At 33.6% G+C, this 21,803-nt stretch overlaps 2 protein-coding genes across 4 annotated transcripts; both read left to right on the top strand.

Moving 5' to 3' along the window:
- Window positions 1-741: 741 nt before the first annotated feature.
- On the top strand, window positions 742-2,561 carry LOC149486430 (large ribosomal subunit protein eL29-like). The gene is made up of 4 exons (XM_089698020.1): window positions 742-836; window positions 969-1,029; window positions 1,122-1,186; window positions 2,408-2,561. The coding sequence occupies exons 2-4, from the start codon at window positions 993-995 to the stop codon at window positions 2,525-2,527; spliced, it is 222 nt and encodes a 73-aa protein (XP_089554146.1). The 5' UTR covers window positions 742-836; window positions 969-992; the 3' UTR covers window positions 2,528-2,561.
- A 5,594-nt stretch (window positions 2,562-8,155) lies between these two features.
- On the top strand, window positions 8,156-14,868 carry LOC149486429 (E3 ubiquitin-protein ligase sina-like). Of its 3 annotated transcripts, XM_089698017.1 has the most exons (5): window positions 8,156-8,266; window positions 10,404-10,444; window positions 10,696-10,881; window positions 11,090-11,231; window positions 13,797-14,868. In XM_089698017.1, exons 3-5 carry the CDS (start codon window positions 10,702-10,704, stop codon window positions 14,372-14,374), a joined length of 900 nt encoding a protein of 299 aa, XP_089554143.1. In that variant the 5' UTR covers window positions 8,156-8,266; window positions 10,404-10,444; window positions 10,696-10,701; the 3' UTR covers window positions 14,375-14,868. The 3 variants fall into 3 exon arrangements, with proteins under 3 accessions (XP_089554143.1, XP_089554142.1, XP_089554144.1); XM_089698016.1 differs by lacking the exon at window positions 8,156-8,266 and having other exon boundaries at window positions 10,395-10,444; XM_089698018.1 differs by lacking the exon at window positions 8,156-8,266 and having other exon boundaries at window positions 10,403-10,444; window positions 10,708-10,881.
- Window positions 14,869-21,803: the final 6,935 nt, after the last annotated feature.

The raw sequence follows: 21,803 nt of genomic DNA, 5'->3' as shown, positions 1-21,803 counted from the left end.
GTGCGCCGAGCCCACGCGTCAGGAGTGAAACTTCCTTGGCGTGATTCAAAGATACCTTCGCCAATATTCAATTATATTATATTCATTCATATTAATTATATTAAATTATTTTCATAAAACTAAAAGAAGAAGACGAAATTAATTGAACTTTTGCACTTAGTAACACCTATTATAGCTAGACAGGCTAGGCTCGCGGCTCGCGGCGGTGACAGACGTGCGAGCGAAGGCGGGCTACGAGTAAAATTTCAAACATGTTGGATCGTCAACGAACTTACTCGACGGTTTTTAAGTACGCGTACTTGGGGTGACACAAGAGCGAAAAAGGTCGTCGAGCCACATTGAGATAATATTAATATGGAGACGACACCGCCTACATCACTTATGTTCCACTCAACATACGCCATGTGGCGTATGTTGAGCGGTTTTTTTTAATGGTTTTAAAGTGAAACGCATCAAATATGCCTTCGTGTGTGTTACGATATTGCACAAATAATACAAATAATACGGAAAAGTGCAAAGGAATAACTTTCATCGGTAAGTACCTAACTAGATAATAATTTTTAAAACTTAGTTAGAGCAAAAAAATGGCGCACAGATTTTGTTCGTGGTGTCTCCTCCATACGTAGTAATATTATCTCAATGTCGAGCCACAAGTTCGCGTACTTACTCGTACGTCTGTCACCCCTTTTAGGTGATCACATTATTTTGCACCAAGTTTTGCAGTTTGCACACGTCTACCTTTTTTTTTGGATGTTAATATGACTGACAGGCTTGACATGAAAACGGTTTAAATTTTGACATTGGCACTTCTTTTTCTAAGTTGCTTTCTGCCGTAGGTTGGTGTTATTGTGATTACACTAAATAATTTTAAAATATCAATGAAATCCATTATTATTTGATGTGTTAATTGATTGAAATCCATAAATACAGTGCTTGTTTATATTTTTTTGTTTATATTTTGGTTTCAGGACTTGTATCCTATCTCATAAAAAATGGCAAAGTCGAAGAACCACACAAATCATAACCAAAGTAAGTAAATAAATTACTTGGTTTATTTTTAGCTTCATCGATAATTGATTTATAATTCAACATATAATAAACCACACGTAATCTTCTTTCAGACCGCAAGGCTCACCGTAATGGTATCAAAAAGCCTACTAAGTTCAGACATGAATCTACTCTTGGTGTAAGTATCTACGTTATTTACTTAAGATGTGATATAATATCATATTTTATTCAAGCTTTTAATTGAAGGACCTACTTGTTATGTGTGTATTTTCATGCTCAGTAATTTGAGTCTACATATTTTGTTAGACATAAAATTTTAACTACTTAGCATTTATTTACATACCATAATTTTCAAATTGGGTCTTTCAACTGTTATGGTCTTGTATAGAAGAACGATGGATTTTTTATTTACAAAGCAGAAATGTGAATTCAGTCAATTTCTGCACATGATAGAAAATTGTTGTACTTAAATCAAAATAGGAGCAATGCAACACAATTACATATATTCTTATTTTCTTTGAATATGTTAATGTATAACCTTTAAAAGTTAATTGTTAATGATAACAATTATATTAATTACTAGCGGTCCGCCCCGGCTTCGCCCGTGATACATGTTTACGTTTTCTCTACATAAGAACCATCCTCGTACTTCAAGGAATATAATAAAAAAATAATTATCGAAATTGGTTCAGCCGTTCTCGAGTTATGCGCTTACCAACACATTTTGCGATTCATTTTTATATATAAGAAGAAGATTAATATTACTTTTGATGGATACACATACAAGATTAAATGTAGGAAAACCTACCATCACTCTTTGATGAACATTGTTTCCCTTTGAAAAGTTAAGATGTACTGTATGTATTGCTGTTGAAAATTTTTATCTTTTTATTTTAATATTTATATGTACAATAACAATATTTTTAGAACATCAGCACTGACACTGCTAATACAACAAATGCTCTACGTCAGCCTTTCCCAACCTTTTCCAAATGCAGACCCCTAGCGCCCCCTTATCATGATTCGAGGACCCCAAAAAAACTTATTCGCTTATGTCAATCTATATTATTTTAAAAATTGATTGATTTTTTGCTGTGTTTTTGCATAAAATAGCTTATCCACCCATTACTTGATGGATTATTCCATCATAAAACTGAAAAAGTCGTCACTACGGCTTTTGTGATTTTCTTGATTTGTCTGCGGGCCCCCTGGGATATACTTGCGGACCCCAGGTTGGGAAACGCTGCTCTACATTATAGAAATCATCCATAAGCAAAATCATGTATTAATAAAATATACTTGTTAGATCTATCTACATTATAGTATTCTATAGAAATAAAGAAGAAACAAGAATGCAATTACACAACAAAGAAAACTCATTTATTAATATTATTTACAGATGGACCCCAAATTCTTGAGGAATCAAAGGTTTTGCAAAAAGGGTAACCTTAAAGCAGCAAAACAATTGGCACGCGCAGCTGAACGCAAAGCTACCAGAGAAGCAAAAGCCAAGAAATGAATTTAGTATGTAAGAAAATAAAAAATTAAACTCATCTCATAGTTTCATTAACCTGTTCTGAGATAAATGTTAAATGAGACAAGGTAATAGACAGTTCACATTGATGAATATTCAAACATTGAGATTACTACCTATCTAATGTTATATTAGATTTGGTGTTAACCAATCTTTATCAAATGACAAGTCAATTTTTATGTTGCCAGGATGAAACTTGACAACTTTTTAGCAAAGTGAGGAAAGCATGTAAAAAGTACTAAAAGTTAAAACTTGACGCGAACTTGCCCCACTACACCAACAACTTGTCAAGTGGTCCCAGCTTGAACAAAAGAAAAGGTTGATAAACTTCCATATTTCAAAGCTTTTTTTGGGAATTACATTTCTAAAAAAATACCATTAACAATTATTGTGAAAATAAAGAAATAAGGCAACTCAGTAATATTATAAAATAGATCTCTGCCTGCTCTGACTGTCTGTTCACAATAAACTGAAAAATTACTGCACCAATTTTCACAAATGGATAGGGTGGTTCTCTCCAGGATGGTTATTAGGTAGGTAGATACATAGTTGGTTGAGTTTTACAGTGTAAACGATTTCAACGAAAATGCTGTCCCCTTTGACATATAAAATACTAGCTATCCGCCTAGCTAGGCTAGCTGGAGCTACACATAGGGCGTATTCAGAAAGAAAGCTTGAAGCTTATAAGCGCTGGTAGCCCGCGCAGGAAAATGTATGAACATGCGCTTATAAGCGCTGATCGGCGCCGACAAGTTTGTTGAAACTTGTTGAAACTTGTCGGCGCCTTGTAAGCGCTTATAAGTTTCAAGCTTTCCTTCTGAATACGCCCTTAGGAACTACCTACATAATTTTAGTACGTTATTTTTGTCTGGAAGAGGTCTGGGAGATAGGAGGCTAGAGACAAAGGTAGATTTATACGTAGGTACATAATAATATGTTACCATAAACACCGTAAGTTATAATTTTCATACATAGCTGAATAATACAGTTTTTGAATTTGATATTTTTGGTTTTATGGCATTCAAATGCTTATAAATTTATAAAGAATAGAAAGAATGCAATAAAACCAAAAATATCAAATTCAACAAAAAAGGTCGTGGTCCATCGTTACAATATTGTATTCACTGAAAAGTGTTTCGTATTGGTTGAGATGGTTGCTAATCATCTTAGGGCTCTTTCAATTTATGCGTTTCGTATCGGACCGCTACAGTCACAGAGCAAGTAATATAGGCTACAGTGCCGAAGAGGTGCGTTTGTCGTACGGCGCACGACTGGTCGTTTGTTTTCATCAAAGAGTATATAATGTACATAATTGGTTTTTAAACAAAATGCACGGTGCGGCAACAGCGCGGCGTCCGTACCGCGAACGCTCGACAGCAGGACGGCAACGTCGCAAGTCCCACGTGTTCAGTTTAGGGATGTTGAAAGTGAAAAAAAATATCGATCAAGTCTATACCTTCCCCAATTCATCGGTCTTCGGCGTTGCCGCTATTTAGTAATAATTTCAAATCTCTTCTTGTATCCCCAGATATAGTTTATAATATAGGCATAACGAAACATGATTCATATGCTTGTATAGACTTTAAAAATGCATTGAATTGTAAAGAATGGGAAAAATATAATCACATTTATACTGACGCATCAAAATCATCACCTCAGAGTTGTGTAGGTGTTGGAGTGTTTCACCAGCAGTACAACATTTACATAAAAAATAAACTTCCGCCAGAATCGTCAGTTTTTACTGGAGAATGCAGGGATACTTAAGGCCGTAGAGTATGTAATCTTAATGAAACTGCCAAAAACAATTATATTTACAGATTCCAAGAGTTCCTTGCAAAGTCTTCACAAATTTTCATTTCTTAATAAACCCTTTTAGGTACCCCATTATTTTTGATATTAAAAGTAAATTATTAGAATTTTCATTCAAAGGTTACATTTGCTTGGATACCAAGTCACAGTGGTATCCAAGGAAATGAAAAAGCTGATGAGTTGGCAAGGTCTGCTGTGCGATGTGGAGACATGTTTCCCTATCAGAGTTATTGCCATGACTTGGTCAGTTTGCCTAAAATTTACTTGCACGAGTCTTGGGAAAATCTCTGGAAACAAAGTACATTATATAAAGGAAAGCAATATTATAAGTTACAAGAAGTCGTTCCCACTAAACCTTGGTTCAATAAAGTTACAGGCTGTAAGCTTGTAACCTCCATTATTATAAGAATGCGTCTTGGTCATACATGTTGCCCAGCTCATCTTGCGAGACTGGGTATTTTAAACAATGCTATCTGTGAATGTTATCATCATTTATAATAAGTAATAATTTAAAGTTATAATAATATTAAAATTTATACCTATTTGTATCTAGTAACATAAAACGTATTTATAATATGTACCTAAATTTATTAATAGGTATGTAAATTTATATAAATTTACATATGTAAACTAGCGGTCCGCCCCGGCTTCGCCCGTGGTACGTGTTTACGTTTTCTCTACATAAGAACCATCCTCGTACTTCAAGGAATATAATAAAAAAAAGAATCAGCCGTTCTCGAGTTATGCGCTTACCAACACATTTTGCGATTCATTTTTATATATAAGATTTATTATTTATTAATAGGTAATAATTTTAATAATAGGTGTGATAAGCCCAGTTCACAAAAAAGGCTCCCGAAGAAAATGCTCCAACTACAGAGGAATAGCGATATTGCCCACGGCGTATAAAGTACTCTCGTATATTATACTGGGTCGCCTAATTCAAATTCAAATTCATTTATTAATTGCTTGAACACGTACCTACATTAGATGTTTTGTATTACAAAGTATTGCGTAACAGTGTTCGCCATCTGAACTGGCATGCAATCGTATAGTTTATAACATATTGATACATTAGAAAATTAATTTGACTTAATTAAAATACATTGAACTAATTCGATTAAATACCTAATAAAATTATGTCTAAATAATAATTATTCTAATGTCACAGTTTTAAAAAGTCAGCGTTTAAAAAAAATATATATAGTTATAATCATACACAGAACCTAGAACCTTACACAGAGAAAATCTTGGGAGATTATCAATGCGGCTTTCGAAAAAACCGCAGCACAACAGACCAAATCTTTCTCTTGAGACAGATTATGGAGAAAAGGTGGGAGTATGCACAGAGCCTTCACATCCTATTTGTGGACTTTATCAAAGCACTAGCAATGCCCTGCGGTTTCACTCGCATAGATAGCGATATCGTTACAGTGAAAAGTCTACTATAGGTCGGACTATAGGTTTAATTTTTAATCACATGAAAATCACCTTTACCCCGTCCCGCACTACGGCCTTTTTTTTTTGTTTTAGTGGGGAAATCTTTCATAGATACCCACGGCCTCCGGGGGAGGGGCCGTGGGTTATGTCGGATTCCTACCGTCCAAAACCCCACTGTGTTCCGTCAAGACGCATATTGGTAGAATTCCTCCGTGACCCCCGCACTACGGCCTGCTCGAACAGTATACCTACTATTTTCTGTAGATTGACACTTTTAAAAATTCGTTATATCTTTTGAATGGAATATCCAATTCTTTTCATTTAAAAAGTATTTTGCTGGTATTGAAACAGTCTATAATAAAACATCATTTAATGGGATAAGGATTAATATATGTGTATGGATAACATGGTTTGATTACTGTCGGCACTTCTATTTACTTTGAAAACGTAAAAAAGTTGTTGTAGTAACATAACTATTGAAGATGGACATATGGTATCGCGGACTTTCTTGTAGATATTGATCCATTCTATAATACCGTAGAACATTTTTTTGTTCTATCTTCAATAGATTCCGCAGCGCACGCGATGACAGAAGTTTTATTGAGGATTTTTTTACACCTTGGGTTACATTATTGCATTTTTGGTAAGGATCTCTAATTTTTTTGAAAATGCAATATAGCCTACGTTGCTCAGTAAAGATGCAGCTTTCTAATGGTGAAAGAATTTTTGAAATCGGTCCAGTAGTTTTTGCGTGAAAACCATACATACATACATACATACATACATACTTACAAACTTTTCCTCTTTATAATATTATTAGTATTAGTATAGATATAATAGCGTTGACAGGGATTCACTCTATAACATCTTGAGACTTTTCCAAATCCCTGAAAAACTGGTAAGAATGGTAAAAGTAGCTACCGAAACCAGTAAAATGAAAGTCAAGGTTTGTCGAGGCTTTACTGATGTATTTGAAGTCACCACTGGGCTAAAACAAGGAGATGCACTTTCACCAATTCTGTTCAATCTTGCTCTAGAATACCTTATTAGAAAAATCTTGATACTTGAGGGTGGGATTGAGCTCAACGGCAATCACAAAGTTATTGGATACGCTGACGATCTAGCGCTTCTAGGACAACGTGAACAAGATCTTACGTTAATGGCTAAGACACAAGAATCGGAAGGTCTTAAGATTGGCCTTAAGATAAGCGGGGAAAAAACGGAATACCTAGGTACATATGAAAAGGTACAAAGATACCAGAGTGTGTAGGAAAAATCTGGTAACCGGAGATACTACATACCTAGGAACAGACTCCTTTAAATATCTAGGTTGCACCGTTACGGATACTAACCGCCGAGAAGCCGAAATAGATATCCGCATCCAAAACGCACTAAGATGCTCAGCAGCGCTCCATAAAATCCTTGTGTCCAAGATTATAAGCAGGAAAACAAAGGTCAAAATTTATAAAACCATTATTAGACCAATCCTTATGTATGGGTGCGAATCGTGGACACTAAGCCAGAAAGAAGAACAGAAGCTCTTAGTTGCGGAAAGGAAAATACATTGGAAAATCTTAGGACCTACAAAAACTGATGAGGGAACTTGGAGAATGAGGAAAAATCTAGACATCGAAGATCTCATTCGTGAACCCAACATTATTGGTGAGACAAAAGCTGCCCGCCTTCGATGGATCGGTCACCTAGAAAGGATGCCAAACGATCGCGCTGCGAAGAGGGTGTACATGAGCAAGCCGATCGGTAGGCGCCCCGTCGGCCGACCTCGTCACCGTTGGAGAGACGAAGTCCAAAAAGATCTGGACATCCTTCAAGTAGAAGACCTCAACACCAGGGCGCTAAGGCGCGAAACCTGGAAACTTTTGGTGTCGGAGGCCAAGATCCTCTTTGGGTCGTTGCGCCGTTGAAGTAAGTAAGTAAGTATAATATGTAAATAATAATATAAATAGTAATCTATGTATATATAAATATTTCCCAACTCCTCTGACTTAAATCCAAATCTCCTCACCTTAATCCTTACCGCGAATTGTTTCCTTACCTTTTATCATACTTTACACTGGCAAATAGTCACATCTTCTTGCCATGAAAAGCAAAAAAAAAATGTACCGAATTATGGTAACATTGGAGTAGGTATGTATTAGGGGAAAAACCTAAGTCATAATCACTATCCGTTAATTCGTAAGAAAATATGAACCTTACTGCTATAATTACAGAGTTTCTTTTTACGGTACGTGTTTTATTATGGTACCATATAATATCTAGATATCATACATATGTGACGTGTAATCATAATAATTACAAAAGGTAGTAAAGGTAGGTACTCTTTATCGCTCTTTATGATAATCAAACATGGAGTAGGTACTGCAGGAAGTGATAGAGTTGTTTTATTCGTTATTGTTTGAATTTTCTGTTTGTTCTCAAACTTATAGCTTTTTGTCAATACAAACAAGACATTATTTACATTACCGTCTTTACCATAGGGGCACAGGGGGCCAGTGCCCAGGGCCCCCCATCGTCTGGGGGCCCCCCTGGAGGAGATGTAGGACCGACAATTTTTCTCACATAAATCTCAAAATATTTTATTAAAAAGCACTACACTTTTCTCGTTGCCAGAACGTCAGATCATTTTCAGATTTATTCGAATCAAAACATCTATGTATAGGAATAATTCGAGTGATTCGAACACCATTATAATTAACTTATCAGACATTTACTCGAATTATTTATTTACTTATTAACGTAAGTAATATAATATATTTTTACTTGAATTATTTTGGCAATTATGAAAATTAATAACAAGTCTAAGTTTACAGAATAGCATACAAGGGCGTTGTGACAAAACTTTAATCTCTGGGCCTCTAGACAAGTGGCTGGCAATTCATATAAGCTTATGACGTTTTGCTAATGTTTCGGTCACACTACCAAGGACGACGACGACCACGACCAAAATTCCCATCCAGCCGAAATTTGGTAAAATTATTAAAAACACAATCTATACTTAATATTATAAAGCTGAAGAGTTTGTTTTTTTGTTTGAACGCGCTAATCTCGGGAACTACTGGTGCGATTTGAAAAATTATTTCGGTGCTAAATAGCCCACTTCTTTGGCAAGATTATAAGATACCAAAATCGTTGAATTACTTCATGACGTTCTGAATAAAGACTGTTTATTAAACATGGAAAATAGACGACGTCTCCATTTCGCTTCTTTCCTTTTTGATATTATAAAATCTGAATCTCCTCAATACCCTTTTAAAAAGTTGGCTTGGATCGGTTATCATCAGTCTACGTACAATACGAGGTATTGTTATGATGCGACCTTGAAATTTTACTCTCAACGCGCCTAAAGAAGTTTCACTTCAAAAATATATTAAAATTTCCTATCCTTCTGTTACTAGGAAAAAAAGACGGGTTGCACTCCGGGAGTGCCAGCAGAAGTGAAAACTTGATTATTAACGTTGAGCATGTTTGATATTTTGGAATGGTATCCGTCTTACGCTTTTTCGATCAGGTCACGTGTCCTGACGCGAGTTTAAGATTTTATACCCATTACAGAAAAAGTGCTCAACGCCGCTAAAGAAGTTTTCACTTCAAAAATTCCTAAAAGTCAATAGATAATATACTATAGGTTTTTCGTGATTTTTTGATTTTCGTGACTTTTACCCAAATTGTAGATCATAAAATTATCTATACAAAAGAATCAATACATTATTTTCCTAAGATGTAGCTTCCTACCATTTTCTAAGATATAACTATTTATAAACTCATCCCATCCTTATAATATGCACACGTTTCTTAAATCACTTCACACCTGAATGATTTTATGATAAAACTTATCGTTTCATCATAAAATCTTTTAATCGCGAATTTTTTTTTATTATTTATAATCTGGAATGTTTTTTAATTCACGTACCGGAATGACAGTTAATTTTGTATCTTATTTTTAGTAATCCTTTGAACAATTTTACTAATTTTCTGCTGTATATGAAATTTTGTAGTTTTAAAGGTCCTAGAATTAAGTGAATTCTGTTCACATAGGACCATTTCTATACGAATAGATGACAAACGTTTTAACTTTTGCCATTTGCCTAGGCCTTGAATAAATTAATATGTCAATAACGCACGCAATAATTTTGATCAATTTGAAACGGCTACGAATGAAAAAATCCAGACACTAATTAAAAAGATAAATTTGAAAAAGAGAAAGGTAATTTGAAAAAGTAATTCTTAAAATATTTCTTAATTAAATTAAATTTAAGTTAACTTTTGATCGCCATTACAGCAGCAGCGTTTCAAATGAATTATATAAAAAAAAATAAGGAAATAAAGTTTTTTCAAAAGACCATAAGATAACATACGAGATTGGTCAGAAGTAATTTTTGTGTAAAATGTATAAAAAAAATGGAACAAAATTTTTACATAGAAATTTTCTCGTTTCTTATTACTTCTTTAAGTTTCAATTTAGGGCAAAAAAATATATAATTGTGGGAAAAAATTTGTATACCTATTATAGTTTGATTTCTTTATGTTTCAAAGGGCCCCCAATTCTTGTGTGCCCAAGGGCCCCGGCATAGTCTAAGACGGCCCTGATTATTTATCAATCAGAATCAATATTTATCACTTAACTTATCATAAAAAGTAAGTAATTAATTATGTTTAATGTGTTTTCATTTGCTAATGATCTTACATATAAAAACATATAAAAACGCTAAAATTCATTCATTAATAACATTTTCCATTTGACTGCATTCGTGTTTTAAGTTAAAATTACTATCTTTTGTTTAAAAATTTAATATTATAAATTAAGAAGTTTAACGTGGTTGCTAGTTGAAAACTAGTGTTGAAAGTGGTAGATATAATATCTTATACTTATTCAATTTTATTTTAAGAAAACGATGGAGGCCCCTCAGTGCCCCGTGTGTGTTCAGGCTATGACTGTGCCAATATTCCAATGCCAGTCCGGGCACAGCTTATGTAATACCTGCACCAGTAACTTAACTCCACCGATATGTCCTATGTGTAGACAAACCATGACTCAAATGAGAAACTGGCAATTAGAAGACTTGGTGGCACAGGTAAGGTTTTATTATATGAGTTTAGAATATGAGTTAAAGTCTCTTGAGAACTCTAGAAGTGTTTGGATGATTGAAATCATCAAATAACGACACGAATATTTTTAAACAAATAAAATGTTACAAATATGTATTATCGTTTAAATGTAAATTTATTCAAATAATTTTTATTTTGTATGGATATTAAACTGTATTATATCAATATTTACAGTCAGTTACACCATGTCCAAACAAGAATAAGGGATGCATCATAAGATCAACAAGGAAAGACATGGAGGAACATCTAAAGGAGTGTATTTTCAGGATGATTGATTGTCCACTTGGCAAAACATTTGGAACCTGTTCGTGGTCTGGTAAGTAGTTAAGTCTTTATCGGTTTTATCCTATTTTGTTTACTTCAGTTTTAATATGTTTTTATGTACAACGTTACATGCCATGCCTATTATATCTGTGCCTCCAGTGAATAAGGGAATAACTCAAAAACAGCACTTTTCAGGAGAGACAAAAAACTATATATCAATACTAAATCTTTATTAATTCAAAATTTTAAGCTTGTATGTGGAAGATATGATGTTAGACTATATTTTTACATATGAACACATATTGTAATTACTCCATAAATATAGTTTTTTCGTGTTTTTTTGTAGTTGTGGCCTTATGAACGAGTACTTCATGGAATAACTCAATGTATTCACATAATTTTTTTTTTACTCTTTGCAATATAACGACTTATGCCCTTATGCACTATGTTCATAATCGCACAACACGACTTATATTATTGCCAGTTTTGGTTTTATAGAAATGATGTGACTTATTATGCTTGAAATTTGTGTACTTTATGATAATGTAGATAAATAAAGAAAATACCGCAAAGATTTTATGAAAAAATTAAGCACAGATTTGAAGGTGCCTTGGATGCAAATACGACTTGTGGCACGCACTTTGAAGAGATTCTACGTGACAATAGCCCAATTTTTTCAAAATATGTGGTACCAGAGTATCCATAAAATTTTTACGAAAATGCAGGACCAAAGAAGTATCGATATTGCGGATTTTTTTCCTATAAAAAAGGCAAATTAACAAAGCACAGTGGCTAAAACGCTATATGCGGAGAAAACAATATTTATAATAAATTGTCAAGACTGGTTATAAATACTTTTTTTTTATGCGACTATTATAGACTATAGTATTATTGTCTTGATCATTGTAGTTATAGGTAAACCAGAATCTGATGGCAATTAGGGAAATCAAAATTTTGAGTGTGCAACCCTAGGGAAAATGGACTGAACGATCTTGATACTGCTTATTTTTTATTTTGTCCTCAATATCATTACTCACATTACATAAGTGGACAATACTGTACTTAATAATGAGATATCCACTTAATATTATGTAGGTACATACTTACATGTATAATATACAATTATACAAATTACTTTTATACAGGTAATACATATTATTATTTACACATACCTATATTTGTATATTCCTTACCAGTATGCCATGTGAAAATATCGATATAATGATAATGTAGATCAAAACTGCTTATAATTTTTTATAAAATAAAATAAGAATAAAATAAAATTATGTTTATTTTCGTAAGTATTCACAGACACACATTATAAAATTGACTTGGACAGCTTGGACTTGACGAATAGCCGTATTGGAAACTCCTGTAATAAGTTTTCATAAAATTGTATTCTAATCAACAAACAATATTATAGTTACCTACATATAATATTTTTTAATTTATAGTATCAAAACGGGTAAGTCCAATTTACCAATAAAATCTTCAAAATTGAAAATTGTGATGTGTTTGACCCTTCTTCATCGAATGTTTTTCTATACACATTATAAACAACACCTCTTGCTTGTGATCGCAGCGGCTTTTTCGACATTTTCAAAGATTTTTTAGACAAAATCCTAAAAATTATCCATCAACTGCAAAAAAGACAAATAATTTGACATCCAATTTGATAGTTGTCAAATAAGTTGCCACATAAAAATCTTTTATTTCTTAAATATAAATATGCCATCAGATTCTGGTAGACCTATAGATAATTTATTTGAAAAAAGATTAAAAACGAGTTATTTTTTAAAAACTTACCCAATTATTATAAGAAGAAAATATAAGTTTAACATTTTTGTTGGCTTTTTTTTAATGATTCAATAATCATTCTGTATTTATAGAAACAAAGAGTATAATATCATTAAACTGTATTTTTAATATCTATTGCAAAAAATAGTTAATTTCCATAGAAATATATTAGTATCCCAAGTTAACTGATAAATACCTTTTTTAAAAAATATAAAGATTTGTTGTTGCAGATTTATTGAAAAAACGATTTAAAAATAATAAGGAATAGTGTGTATGTTGTTTCCGTGCAGTATTCAATTAATAGACCAATAGCAACACGGCATTAATGCCAAACTGTCTCATGTCGTCACTTGAACCAATGACACTAAAAGAGTTGTTCCTTTATGCTCATGTTAGAAAAATGACACAAATGCGTTTATACTAAAATAGTGTTAGGACTGATGGAACAAAATGAATTAAGTCTTTATTCAAAAAGTATAACTACACATACGTCTTTGTGTTCGTGGGTACTTTTGACTCGAGACGAATAGTTCCTTTGCGATTGCCTAAAATGATGGATAAGGTAACTTATACCGTTAATCACACCCTACTTATACCGTTTGGGTCATTCGAAAAAATGGGTTAGGACGCAGCTAGAGATATGACCTTTTGATATGTTGTGTATTTTGACGAGCTGAATCCAATGGTGCAATAAAAACCAAAGGGAATAACTCGTCTTACTCCCTTATTCACTGGAGGCACAGATATTATCCTGAATGTTTTTTGTTGCAGACAAAGCTTGTTAATAAATAGTATAAAAAATCGAATTTTTCTTTTTTAGGAAAACACAAGGATTTAATGAACCACTTCCATGAGTCTCACCCTCAAAACTGTGATAAAAAGCCAAATTCAGATATAACTATTGAAAAAATTTCTACTACCTCTGATCATCGATTCGTATATTTGTTCCAACAGAACAAACAAGTATATATTTTATCATTCAAAATTGACACTGTTCAAAAACTTGCTTATTGGTTGGTGCAATATTTGGGAACTAAAAGTGCAGCTATGCAAAATATTTACGAGATACATATTACAAGTTTTCAAAATGTAAAACGAAAGGTGGTGTTTGCTGATCACTGCTTCAGTGATTCAATGGATGTCAATGATGTTTTTCGTCAAGCCAAATGTGCTGTAATGCCCCTAATAATGTTGAATCATTTTATTGGAAATTCCAAATTGGTATTTCGCTGTTTGATTAAACGTAAAAGTAGTGAACCAGAGCCTTTGGTTAGTCAAAAACCAAATTTCATTAAAGGTAGATCATTAAGTCAAACTAGACCGGGACCTTCACACGGTGGACCAAAACAAAATACTAATCAAGGAAAGCAGATAAAACCACAAGGGAAACCTATTTAAAAGTTTGTCCTTCTGCCTTCCTTATATTACTAATGAGCCATTTAGTTTCTTCATCCTAAAGACTAAGTAAACTACATAGTAGGATGATAATATATACCAGAAGTTTTGTAATAACTTTGTACTAAGTATATACTTAGTAACTAGACTGCCTAGCCTCCTTGGTACAATGGTTGACGCCATGTTGACGCCTAAGCGTAACCGAGGGGTCTGGGTTCGATTCACGGTGAAGATGTATGGATAATGCATCTAACCCATACCCCACTAGGAGACACGGGACTTCACTTCACGTCTATAGGATTAATAATTAAGGATTATGTATAGAAATTAGAAATTAAGCAGTCTATGGAGATTATGTTCCTCTATATTAATTGGTATTTTAAATTGTGAAATAAATTAAATCATAATTAAGTATTGTATGTATGTATGTAATCAATAAAGCTGTAATCAATAAAATTATGAATATTAGATTTTGTGTGGATTTTGTTTAAGTTTTCGTTCCTAGGAAATGTGTACAATTCCGATACCATTTAGGAAATGTATAAAATATTGTTTAAAAAACTATTTAATGCATGCATATCCTAGGAAATGTACAATCTTCCTAGGAATTGTATACAATTCCAATATCGTATTAGGAAATGTGTAAAGTAAATGCTATCTGTAATAAAACACGTTGTTATTTTTTTTTATTATAGCTCTTATTGATACAAACGGGTAACAGTCATACCGTAAAATTGTAATAATATTATGTTCATATTATTATCTTACTAATTAACATTTTAAAAATCAACTATCTAACTTTTAACGTAAATATCACAAAATCAACTTATATTTATTCTTATAAAATCAAATTTTCATTTGGCAAGTAATCAGTCCCCTCGTCCCGCTGTCCCCGCGTATATTTGGCGCAGTCGGATTGTATAATCCGCCGTATTACATTACGACTAGCTGTTTTAATATGCCGAAAATTCGTCTTTTTCTAAAATTCTACAAAAAGACGGTCGCGAGCCGACGGAGCCCCACTTCGTGGGGCTCCTATTTCTGTGTGTTTATAAAAAACACGAACCTAACCTAACCCACCCCCTTATCCAAACCAAAAATTTCTGATTACAAATTATCGGCATAGTTACTACAAAATGCCGACCGTTTGTAAACGGCCAGATTATATACAATTTGCCTGCGACATATCAATATCTTAAATGTTTTACATTTCCGACAGCTATTTAGGAAATGTATAGATTTCCTAGGAAATGTGTATAAAATAATTTATTTTACACTTTTCCGTGCGATTTTAGGAATTATATACATTTCCTAGGAATTGTATACAATGACGGATTACATACATTTCCGGTAACACATACATAAAATAAAATCTTAGGAAAGTCAAAACCTGTGGTCAAAACAGAACGTTATTTTTTTTTAAAGAATACTTTGGGCGTGATCTACAATTTATGCCGAAGGCAAAAGTAGTTTTTATAATTTTTGTCTGTTTATCTGTTGGTATATAAAATTCGGCTAATCTCAAAAAATACTGCATGGGTTTACTTCAAAGGACATGGATGACAAACTTTGGTTAACTTTGATTAAATTAAGTCTTATTTAGATAAGTTTTAATGATATTATAATAACCTATAATAACAACTACATTCGAATCTACAAAAACTTGTGTTACACATGAATGTACAAGCAAAAGCAATTAATCAATTAGAAATTAAAATTAAGTATAATAACAACGATAATCTCATCCACAGAATTAATACCTGTAACCACACCAATAATACATACAGTACTATAGTAATTATAGTATCTGGAGACTGGAGCCAAAAGAAAGAACGGAGTCTTTTTTATGTTGTGATTGAACATGATGTTATTATGTTGCTGTTGCTTTTAAAATGTGTTGATGATAATTAATACAAGTGATACAACATTATTACAACGTCATATTTAGCTACAACATGACGTAAACTTATTTTTTAATGTTTTAAACAATTTAAACGTAAGGTTTTAAACGAATTTCTTACTTATTTTATTTGGCTCCTAGCTCCTATGACCTATCATCATCATCAGCCCATATATGTTCCCACTGCTGGGACACGGGCCTCCTATGAGGGTACAGGACATAATCCACCACGCTGGCCAAGTGCGGGTTGGCGGATGACACATATCGTCGAACTTTTGATTCTTCGACATGTCGGTTTCCTCACGATGTTTTCCTTCACCGTTCGAGCAGTGGTGATGTTACAACATGCGCAGATAAATTGAAAAATCAATTTATTTCCTGCGCGCTCGCCCGGTCTCGAACCCCGGACTTATCGATTCGAAGTCCGAGGTCTCACCACTGAGCCACCACTGCTCACTGCTATGACCTATACTGTAACGATTTCAGGGTTACCGCTTTAGCTACATTATAATATTATACTAGCTGTGCCCTGCGGTTTAACCCGCAGTGCTCCACTCCTGTTGGTCTTAGCGTGATGATATATAGCCTATAGCCTTCCTCGATAAATGAGCTATCTAACACTGAAACAATATTTCAAATCGGACCAGTCGTTCCCGAGATTAGCGCGTTCAAACAAATAAACAAACAAACTCTTCAGCTTTATAATACATATTAGTATATAGATTTAATTATTATCAATCCATTGGTACACATTTCATTCCTGTCGATTCTGGGTCATTTTTGGACATCTCCTTTGGTACAGAGAAAGCTTGAGCGGGTGAAGCGGATGGCGGAAAGCTAGTTTCAATCATAGATAGTATTTACTTTATTATGCATTTATCACATAATATGTAGGTACGTAATTAGTTTGATGATTTTAAAGATTCCCCAGTGTGCAAGAAATCAGTTTTTTTAAAGTTAAATACATAACTGAATACTTAATACAGTTTTTGAATTTGATATTTTTGGTTTTATGGCATTCAAATGATTATAAATTTATAAAGAATAGAAAGAATGCCATAAAACCAAAAATATCAAATTAAACAAAAAAGGTCGTGTTCCATCGTTACAATATTGTATTCACTGAAAAGTGTTTCGTAATTCGTATTGGTTGAGATAGGTTGAGATGGTTGCTAATCATCTCAATAGATGGCAAGCGGTGTGTCCCTTAGACACAAAACTGAAAGAATACAATAAATTCGATCACTCTGGCGGGTCACGAGTGGCCGAGTTTGTCAGGCATCCGCCCCGGATTGGCGCGAAAGAATGCGAGTTCGAGTCCCGCCTCGTGATCGATTTTTTTCTATTCTTTATAAATTTATAATACAATTTTTATCGTAATTTCTTACGTGCTAGGTGCGTGCTTTCGCTTTTAAGTCTTAAGAAAAAAATATCGATAGGTACATAATTCGTGAGATAGGTATTGGGTAGTGCAAAGTCAAACAAAATTCAGGGTCACCATAACTACCATTTCTATACGTCAATGATTGGTAGAGTAATGAAACGTTAGACAAGGACCATTTACCGTTGTGAAACCATCGAGCTATTATTATGTGTTAAACCTCTCGCTCAGACCATTCTTGGATAGCTTTCGCTTGTAAGGAAAACGCAACCCTAAGTGAAGGGTAATGGATTAGATTTTATCAAAACAAATATTTTTTTGGTGCACTGTCTAGAGTATAATATGTAACGTCTTTGGCAACAACCAAGCAATTACACACTCACAAGCATTATTGGTCCATGCACAAGTCACAGCACGCGGCAGGATGTTATTTCACGCCTACGAAATTAAAATTAATTATATTATATTCAAACTACGAATAGGATAGATAAGATCTAAGTTTTAGTCTTAAGGGGATTACTATGGTCAAAACCGAAAAACACCTTATACATATTGAATTTTGTTGAGGAAACTGTTGGTACGATTGTCTTAAAAAAAATATATGTGATACTCAAGGATATAATTAACAAAGTGTATTGTTTACTTTTCATTTTAGAACGGCCTAAACATAAAAAAAATACATACAAATCAACCCCTTTTTGAACATAAAACGCATTTTGTTAGGAAAACGGCTACATATTTATACATGAAATTTATACCAAAAAATATGTTATGATATTTGTAACAATTTGTATTGATTGTTTTTTCAATTTTCATTATTATCGTTAAATTATCAAGAAAAAACTCGAATTTATAATAAAACCCACATAAAACCTCACCTCTATTGCATATTTTCGACGAAATTTGACGGTGTCAGTTCTACTCGGACGGGGGACTGTACGTGCGGTTTTTTTTGCAAAATAACGCTAAAATTCACCGAATTGAATGTTTTGTTAAATTAAACCAGATTGTAATGGGTATTTACATGAGCAGTTCATGAAATGAAAGTTAAAAATAGGTATGTAAAGATATAAAAATCTGTTTGTAAATTAGTTTTGTTTTTGAAAGGCGTCATTGAGTAATATCCAGTGTTGATAATTTTTGACAGTAAAATATTATCAGAAAACACATACCTATAAAACAGTAACCAGACTTTCCCTGTGCCTTGAATATTTTTTAAAAAAGATTAATTGCTGTTCTAGGGTCCAAAACAATCCAAAGCCGGGAGATACTGACACAAAATTTTGGGTCATTTGTAACAGGATGGCGGTTCTACAGTGGTCTTAGTACGTAATGACAAAAAGAAAAATGATGGTCAGAACAGTGGTACCGGCAGACTAGTCGCATGGGCTTAAGTCGAACTCATCGGATAAATTACGAAAGTCAAACGATTTGTAACACATTAGTTTTAGGATTTACCGATAGCCCATAAAAAAGAAGTAGGCGGTAGTGTCATGCCATACTTTTCCGGTGTGATTTAGAGACCACAATACCGACGTGAATGCCTTGATTTAAAAAAAAATTAACCATTTGTACCAGGCTAATTTTTGCACAGGTAATCATCGTCCAGTAGCGAATATCGAAAATCGCAATCGAAAATCGAACGAAAATCGCCATGCCATATAGTCCGGGATACATCGCCCATTTTTGCAAGTGATTACTATCAAGCTAATTTTTCGTGAGTAGCTTTATTTTGATGAGATGCCCAATAATTTCATGTACGAAACTCTCGATTGTGGTAGCTTACAGAGGTAACAAGGATAAAAATTTTTGATTTGACGGTTCTCAAATATTTATTACGCAATTTGTAGGACAATATGTCTGTTGAATTATATAAGTATTAAATAAGTGAAAATAAAAAAAATCAGCTGGTTAGTAATCATTTATGATGACTTCGTTATCGATACACATTGGAAAGGGGGACTCTTTGATCAAACCATAGATTTTGTAGGACAAATATTTTTTCGAATAATTTAGATAATTATCTTGAGATTGAACAAAAAAAAAACATTCAGTTAGTAATTAATATTTGAGAACCATCAAATCAAAATATTTTATCCTTGTTTCCTCTGGTAGCTACCACAATCGAGAGTTTCGTACATGAAATTATTGGGCATCTCATCAAAATAAAGCTACTCACGAAAAATTAGCTTGATAGTAATCACTTGCAAAAATGGGCGATGTATCCCGGACTAATACTTTTCAGACAGTTCCAAATGGTCGCCATACCGCCGAAAATCAGAATGTTTTTTTTTCGCTAAACGATTTATACCAGTATTGCATTTGGATTTTTGGAAAGTATTAGATAAAATGTGTCCATTATTATATTTGCCATACTTCTAGTAGGGGGAAAAGTGCTTAAAAAACTTATTTATTCGACACGTTTCAAAAATACGACTGTACAATACGTAAAATACTTGTTATAGTATGGGATCATTATATTTTGTTTGTTTGTATACAATTCTACCTACAAAAAGTTATCCCAGATTACAAAAAAAACATGGGGCGGACGATTGTGAGATTTAAGCCAAGACGTAAAAAAAAAATTGACGATTCGTACCAGTATGGCATTTATGGCAAATATCTATTTGGAAAGTATGTGACGCAATGTGACCATTACTATATTTGCCTTACTTTTAATAGAGGAAAAAATAACTACGTTAAAAATAAAAAATAAAAGAGATTTGTTATTATTAATTACTACATATTATTTATATGTGCTATTTATTAAATAGGTTTGATGTCGGTGCACGGGCTTAATACTAAGTGCTTAGTGCTTGGCACTTTGTTGGCACCGACTTTTTTTTTAACGTAGTTATTTTTATTTAATACACTTTAATAAAGTATTAGTCGGTTAAAAATTTGTGCCATACTGCTACAAACCGTTCAAAATCCGAATAAAATCTTACAATGAAAAACTTTATTATACAAATTCGCCTCCTCCCATAGGTATGGCATTATCACACTTCTGTTTATGATCATTCAGGAGCTGTTGAAAATAAATGTTGTGTGGTTTTATGAAACCACGGTAAAAGTGAAACTGTTCGAACGGTTCCGAACACTGCTTTGTGTAGCGCATGTCGCGTGACGGTCGGCTGCCGAGTAGGTATACCTACTCGGCAGCCGCGATATTTATATATTTATTTATTTATTTTTATTTTATTCGATTACCATAGATATCGACACAACTAACACTGTATTCTTTGAACGGAAGGTATGACCCATATCAGTCATAGCCTATGGTTCTGGTAACTTCAGTCGCAGGAAAATCATTCATTTTGTTAATGTGTTCAAAGATAAACAGTAGAAATAAATGAACTCAGTTTAAAACACGTTACAATATTTTTGTTTTGAAGCTGCTATAAATAGTCGATAAATAGGCACGAAACTCTTAAATGGGTATAATATATTTTTTTTAATAGTTAAGCGGGCAAGCGAGCAGGCGGGTCACCTGATGGAAAGTGAAGCCCGCCGCCCATTAGCATTCGCGTTGTCAGGGGCACCGCGAATGTGTTGCCGGCCTTTAAGATGTTTATATGCCCTTTTTTTGAACATCTCCTTGTCGAAGACGCTTGGAAACACCTCAGATGGAAGTTCATTCCACAACGATGTTGTTCTTGGCAAAAAGTGCCGGGTGAATCGCACTGTACTAGATCGCCATGCATCCAGATGATGAGGATGATACTTCAGTTTGAGACGGGATGTGCGGTTGTGGAAATGAAAAAAAAAAATTAATGTTTAAAAATCGAAACACATTTTTTTTCATCATCGTCATTTCAAAGACGTAAGGGATTTAAAAAATTAACCTCTAACTAACTTCAAAATACATAACAAGTCGAAAAAGACGTGATTTCTTGTTCGTTCCCCTATTTTTTTCGGTGTGTGTAGGTTGCATGCATATATTCGTAGGAATATATGCATGCAACTTCATGCATGCATGCAATTCGTAGGAATATAGGTATGAAGAGATATACAGAGAACGCTAAATATATTTGCCTGGTCACCATTACCATTCGATACACCATGACATGGTAGAGGCCGTTCTATAGAATTACGTCAAATAATGTACTCCATCTTTTATATCTCTGTAGGTGAGATGTTCTCCACCCTAG

This window comes from Colias philodice, chromosome 8 (assembly GCF_061535455.1).
Source record: "Colias philodice isolate Cphi_HAF_F1 chromosome 8, ilColPhil1 Martin Lab GWU primary, whole genome shotgun sequence".
NCBI lineage: Eukaryota > Metazoa > Arthropoda > Insecta > Lepidoptera > Pieridae > Colias > Colias philodice.
Note: the sequence above shows the minus strand (reverse complement) of the source record. Positions and strands in the feature narration are given on the sequence as shown.